This window comes from Chenopodium quinoa, unplaced genomic scaffold, assembly GCF_001683475.1.
Source record: "Chenopodium quinoa cultivar QQ74 unplaced genomic scaffold, ASM168347v1, whole genome shotgun sequence".
Taxonomy (NCBI): Eukaryota; Viridiplantae; Streptophyta; class Magnoliopsida; order Caryophyllales; family Amaranthaceae; genus Chenopodium; species Chenopodium quinoa.
The window spans coordinates 1,078,087-1,085,254 of NW_018744369.1; the positions used below are offsets into that span (position 1 = coordinate 1,078,087).

The window sequence follows — 7,168 nt, forward strand, 5'->3', positions numbered from 1 at the left end:
AGCTCTTTTGACGATCCTGTGCGGCTTTTATTTTCTCTTGAATTATCTTTACTTGTTTCACCGTCTCTTCGATCATTTCCGGCCCAAGTGTAACAGTCTCGCTTATGTCGTTCCAACATATCGGGCTTCTACACTTTCGCCCATACAAAGCCTCGAATGGCGTCATCCCAATGCTTGCATGATAACTGTTGTTGTAAGAAAATTTTATCAAGTCCAAATGATTTTCCCATGAACCCTGGTACTCCAAAACACATGATCTCAACATATCGTCTAATGTCTGTATAGTTCTCTCTGTTTGACCATCGGTTGCGGGGTGGAATGAAATTCTCATCAACAACTTAGTCCCCATAGCCTTTTGTAAACTCTGCCAGAAGTTGGATAAGAACCTCGAGTCTCTATCCGAGATGATGTCCTTCGGCACACCATGGTATTTCACCACAAATTTCACATACGCTCTTCCCAATTGATCCATCGACCATGTACTCCTCATGGGTATGAACGTTGCACATTTCGTTAGTCGATCCACTATGACCCAAATTGTATCATTTCCTGCTCAATTCTTGGGTAAGGCTCCCACGAAATCCATAGAGATCGAATACCACTTCCAACTAGGCACCTCCAAGGATTGAATTGTTCCTTGGGGTCTCTTATGCTCGATTTTTACCTTTTGACAAGTCAAACACCTAGCCACAAATTCTGCCACTTCCCTTTTCATGTTCGGCCACCGGAATGTATTTTTCATGTCCTTATACAACTTATCCCCTCCGGGATGCATTGAATAAGGAGAACTATGAGCTTCCTCCATCAACTTTTGCTTCAGATCACTTCGATTTTGGGGAACACACCATCTCCCTTTAAACCTCATGCTTCCATCATCGGCTATTGAAAAGTCCAATATTTGCCCTTCCTCGATCTTTTCTTTAATCTTGTTTAACTTTTCATCTCCGGGCTAACTTTCCCGAATTTCATCATAGATTGACGGTCTGCTCAACAAGGCACTCAAGATCTTCTTAACTTCTCCTTGTTCCAATACCTCCAAATTCAACTTTTGGAATTCCGCACACAATTGATCTGGTAGAATCATTGCATTAATTGCATGACTTGACTTCCTACTTAATGCATCAGCAACAACATTCGCTTTCCCTTCATGATACTGAATCTCCAAATCATAATCCTTAATCAACTCCAACCATCGTCTTTGTCTCATGTTCAACTTCTTTTGAGTGAATATGTACTTCAAACTCTTGTGATCGGTGTAAATCCTACATGTTACTCCGTACAAGTAGTGTCTCCAAATCTTTAATGCAAACACAATTGCGGCTAACTCTAAGTCATGGGTCGGGTAATTCACCTCATAAGGCTTCAACTGTCTCGAGGCATAAGCAATCACCTTCCGATTTTGCATCAACACACAACCTAACCCGAACTTTGATGCATCACTATACACCTCATACTGCTCACTTCCATCAGGCAGGGTTAACACAGGTGCTGAGTCAACTTCTCTTTAAATGTCTGAAAAGCCTTCTCACACTCTGGAGTCCACTCATACTTACATTCTTTCCTCATTAAGCTCGTCATCGGCCTTGCAATTCTCGAGAAATCCTTAACAAATATCCTATAATAACCTGCTAACCCAAGAAAACTCCGAACATCTGACACACTCCTCGGGGTCGGCCATTCACTTACTGTCTTTACCTTTGATGGATCAACCGATACTCCTTCCTTAGAAATCACATGACCTAGGAAAGCTACCTCTTCCAACTAAAACTCGCACTTTGAGAGTTTGGCGTACAATTGATGCTCCCTCAAGGTTGACAATACCACCCTCAAATGATCCTCATGCTCTTTCGGGTCCCTCGAATACACCAAAATATCATCGATAAACACCACAACAAACTTATCCAAGTATGGCCTAAAACTTCGGTGCATTAAATCCATAAAAACCGCAGGTGCATAGGTTAACCCAAATGGCATCACAGTGAATTCATAGTGACCATAACGAGTCCTAAAAGCACTTTTTGCAATGTCCGACTCTGCTATCCTCAACTGATGATACCCCGACCTCAAATCGATCTTCGAGAATATTCCCGCCCCTTTTAACTGGTCGAACAAATCATCGATCCTAGGTAAAGGGTACTTATTCTTGATCGTGACATTGTTCAACTCTCAGTAATCTATACATAGCCTCAAGCTTCCATCCTTCTTCTTTACGAAAAACACCGGTGCACCCCATGGTGATGAACCCGGTCGAATTTATCCTTTCTCCATCAAGTCGTCTAACTAAGTCTTCAACTCTTTCATCTCAGCCGGGGCCATCCTATATGGAGCCTTTGAAATAGGTCCTGTCCCGGGCACTAAGTCTATAGTAAACTCAACATCCCTCACAGGTGGCATCCCTGGAATTTCTTCAGGAAAAACGTCAAGAAATTCATTTACTACTGGAATATTTTTCCTATCCTCTATATCTCCTTCTTCTATCCTTTGGACACTACACAAATACAGTGGATATCCTTTTGCTACACACTTCTTAAGTTGCAAAGCAGATATGATCTTTAACCCTAATTTCTTTCCCTCCCTTCAATAGGTTACCCTAACTTTGCTTGGGCCACACAACGTGACCTTTTGGGCCTCGCAATCAATTTGGGCCTTGTACTTGCCCAACCAGTCCATCCCCAAAATAACATCGAGATCTTGTAAGTCAAGCTCGATTAAGTCTGACGGAAATTCTAATTTTGAAATGACAAGAGGTACACCCTGATGCATCTTAGTGCAACTCACCACTTCCCCTGACGGGATAGAAATATCTAAGGAAACAGACACCGGACTCTCTAGCTTGAGTCTATCTACTAAAGTTCTAGAAATAAAAGAGTGAGACGCCCCTGAATCGAACAAGACTTTAGTAGACGTAGAATAAATAAAGAAATTGCCAATTACCACATAAGAAGTAGTTGCAGCCTCACGATTGTTCATCACGAACACACGACCTTTGGGAGCGGCTCCACTATTGTTGGGTGTTGACTTAGGAATGAATCCACTGGGCTGAGCTGGCTTGGGTTGGTTCTTCTCATCTTACGGTTTACCCGACTGCTCATCAGAGACCTTCTTATAATACTCATACTCACGGTGACCTAGCTTTTGACAATAGCGGCAAGTCACTAGGTTTCCCTCACAATCCCTTCCTGGGTGGTTCTTCGTACATCTCTTGCAAAAATAGGTTCTCTTGGGTTTGTCTACATTCCCTCGGTTCCTATTCCCTCTTTCAAAATTACCCCTGCTGTCCCTTTTCCCATTGAAATTCCCACTCGGGTTCTCCTCAACTTTGGGTTTCTTCTCACTCCCATTGAAAGTCCCACTAGGCTTCCTCTTTTCCCCGGAAAAGTTTCCCTCTAGCTCTCTCCCCTTGATCCCATAAAGGTGCGCTGCTCTCCCATAAACCTCATCTAAAGTTTCAAAGGTCACTCCTCCTAGTTTTCCTAGAAGGGTCAAAGTCAAACCTTCTCAAACCTCTGTGCCTTAAGTGCTTTAGTTGGTACTACCTCAGGTGCAAATCTCATCAACTCAATGAACTTGCTATAATACTCATTAATTGTCATGTTCCCCATCCTAAGGTTAGTAAACTCCATACACTTTTGTTTCCTCAAGTAGGAAGGGTAAAACTTCTCTCTTAAAGCTTCCTTAAATTCAGCCCACCCAAAGTTAGGAATACTCAGTAAGTCATTCCTCCTTTGACTCCACCATAAATCGGCTTCCTCTCTAAGGTAATAAACATCATTATTGACTTTTAATTCCTCGGGACAATTTATAGCATCAAAAAGTTTATCGAACTCTCTCACCCAATTTTCTAAGCTTGCTGGGTCTACCTTGCCAAGGTAAGTGGGTGGTTTGGCCGCAGCTACTCTCTTAAAAACTTCCCTAAAAGCATCAAGGTCATTATGGGCTTTTCCCTGATTTGAGACAATACCGGCTATGTTTTCGGTTATTTTGGTTAGCCTTTTGATGACAGAGCTGACTTTGTACTTACTCCCTTTCTTGATTCGTTGCCTTAGAGACATGATCCTGAATAATGTGGTAATTAGACACATGAATTTACAAACAAATTGTTCATCTATCCAACAAAGACTCAATCAGCGATATGATAACTTTACTATTCACAAAATATCTTGAGTACTAAACGTTCATCAATTTAACTAGTAAGTTTAAATTGTCATTTTAGAAGCAACTCTACGTAATCATCTCAAATAAATAATCACAAGATTTATCATAAATTGCATACAATTATAATATACAAATCAACAAACACTTGTCCATATAATTCATCACATAAGAGTGTAATTTACCATCCAATCCATTTCCAATTTAGGAATAACTATCGAATAATAATTCATGAACCTTCACTAATATGCCATGGAATATAAAAATTCCCAAAAGACTATCAATCCTAATGCAATTCGAAATTAAATTCGAACCTTTATACTCTAAAACATAGTTTGGACGTTTGCTTAGTCCATATGCACATAATTCACGTAAAGTTCGAAATCACCTTTTGATTACCTTTCAAATTCTTTTAATTTCGAAAATATTATATATAGTTATAAGTTGAATACTTGATTCATAATATGGATTAATTGGACCAATGAGGTCCCAGGTAGGAGAGGTTAGGGTTGACGTTGCCCGGAGCCCAAATCCTGCCTTAGCCAGAGCTCATTGTCAATCCAATAATCCCCACTATTAATCTTTCTTCGTATTAAAATAGAAAGTAATTTTTACTTAAATATATATTTAATATATACTTTCGGAAAAACAAATGCGAAACTCTATCCTATATGCCCTTCTTAGGTCTACCCATCAGTTTTATATACCAATTTTTATCTTTTTAAGACCCGAAAACTGATACCACTTTGTAACACCCCCAAATTACTCTCTAATATTTACAATAGTATCCAACTTTAGGGAGTAACATGGGAGTATTACTGCCACGTGATTACGTAAGGCTTAACAGAGTTTTGCAGCGGAAAACAGTACTTATCTTTTATTAATAATAATAGTAATAATAATAGTTTGATACACTTTCAAAGTAGCTACACCACTAACACTATGTTTACTAGGTGATCACCGCCCATCATTCCCAATGCAGCATATAGTTCACGTTGTCCGATCTCCATCACCTATCTACTCATCAAAATGATAAGTAGGGCCAAGCCAAAACAAAACAAATACGTATTAGCCAAAATGCTAAGTACATACAAATGCTAGACAGGTAAAATCAATTTAATTAATTAAACATGCTTTCGAAAAGATTTAACTTTAATAAATCATAATTTATCCAAACTATTCCTGAATAGAAATTCATGTATAAAAACTTGTCAAAAGAACCAATTTCTGAAATAACCAACTTTCCAAAGATAAATCCGAATAGGATGGATTAGTCCATATTTTCATAAATCATTTTCCCATCTAAGTGTGCACACCCCCCAAGCTAGTAACTCCTTTACATAGTGCTATCAAGGGGAAAGACTAGGTCATACAAAGTCCATAGTCTTCAACTTACTCCGCATAGTGGGAGTTAAAAATCCAAAGATCCAAGGAGTAAATCCTGTTAAATAAACCTTCCAATATCCCATACTCGGGATAATTTAAACAATAAAACTTCCTTTTTAAAACATCTTGAATATCAGTACAAGTTTATAATCAACCGTATGAAATATTTAAACATTTGAGATCAAACACTTAAAACATGTTTCACCGAAATATATTTCACAAACATTTAAACATGGTTCAAAATCAATTAACATGTAAATCACGTTGTATATAAAAGTCACTTATAAAAGATCTAGCCACGTCTACGTACCTCGATCTTTGCACACAATTACGGAGCTCCTAATTTCGAACCCGAAATTCCTCCTATAACAAACCAATAATCCTAATCAAATACTTTTCAACCTATAGACACGAAGACTTAAAATACCGACTTTGACTTGTTGTTCATGACCAATTTATTAACACTTGTATTTATAAAATAATCTTTAACTATCCGTAATAATAATAATAATAATAATAATAATAATAATAATAATAATAATAATAATAATAATAATAATAATAATAATAATAATAATAATAATAATAATAATAATAATAATAATAATAATAATAATAATAATAATAATAATAATAATACTAATAATAATAATAATAATAATAATAATAATAATAATAATAATAATAATAATAAGAGTAGTAGTAGTGATACGTAGGTAAGTAGTAGTATGATAGTAGTAATTGTAGTAGTAGCAATTCAGCAGCAACAACTACAATACCTACATCAATACTAACATCAATAATAATAATAATAATAATAATAATAATAATAATAATAATAATAATAATAATAATAATAATAATAAATGGAAAGGTAGTAATAGTAGTACGTGGAATAGGAGTAGTAGTAGTAGTGAGTAGTAGTAGTGAATGTTGATAGTTATCATTGATTATAGTAGTGACAAAATAAGTAGTAGTAATACGTGAGTAGTAATAGCCTAGCAGGTAGTATGTAATTAGTAGTAAGACATAGTAGTAAGACATAGTAGTGTATAATAGAAGTTCAAGAAGTATGGCAATAGCTTGGGACTTACGGTCAACAACAACAAGGAAGGAGGTGGCGGCATGACGGTGGTCGAGTGGCGGCAGTTTGGTGGCAGCGAGGTGGGTACTCGTGAGGAGCCCAAGACCACGGATGAAGGATAAAAAGGAGGTGAGTATGGAGGAGGAAGAAGCTAGTAGGAGGAAGAAAGTAAGAAGAGGAAGTAGTAGAGAGGTGTATGAAGGGGAGCTTGGAGGATGAAATGGAGTGAGGTAGTCATGGCTATTTATAGAAGTGACTTGATACTATGCCATCCATATTCTTAATTGTAGGAGGCAAGTGGGCATGCAAGTGGGTGGGTTATTCCCCCCTCTCGCCGACATCATTTTTTTATATTATTATATATATTTTGAAGTAGATATTTTTGTGTAGTACTAGCGTACTACACATATGAGTTGAACTCGTATATAAATAGCGAATTTTGTACTTTGTCGTCTGAATCGGGTACAATTTATTAACGGTTGAAAATTTGATTTGGGTACGACAAATTTTTGACTTGGCTCGTATAATCAAAATCATCATAAAATA

At 37.3% G+C, this 7,168-nt stretch overlaps 1 protein-coding gene and 1 long non-coding RNA gene across 2 annotated transcripts; both read right to left on the minus strand.

The window, feature by feature from the left end:
- Positions 1–2,280: 2,280 nt before the first annotated feature.
- Positions 2,281–4,052, minus strand: LOC110696816. The gene is made up of 2 exons (XM_021874151.1): positions 3,505–4,052; positions 2,281–2,488 (listed from the first exon to the last, which is right to left on the minus strand). Exons 1-2 carry the CDS (start codon positions 4,050–4,052, stop codon positions 2,281–2,283), a joined length of 756 nt encoding a protein of 251 aa, XP_021729843.1.
- Positions 4,053–5,001: 949 nt separating this feature from the next.
- On the minus strand, positions 5,002–6,961 carry LOC110696833. The gene is made up of 3 exons (XR_002506402.1): positions 6,633–6,961; positions 5,849–5,901; positions 5,002–5,169 (listed from the first exon to the last, which is right to left on the minus strand). It is a non-coding gene; the product is annotated as an uncharacterized LOC110696833 (long non-coding RNA).
- Between the last annotated feature and the right edge of the window lie 207 nt (positions 6,962–7,168).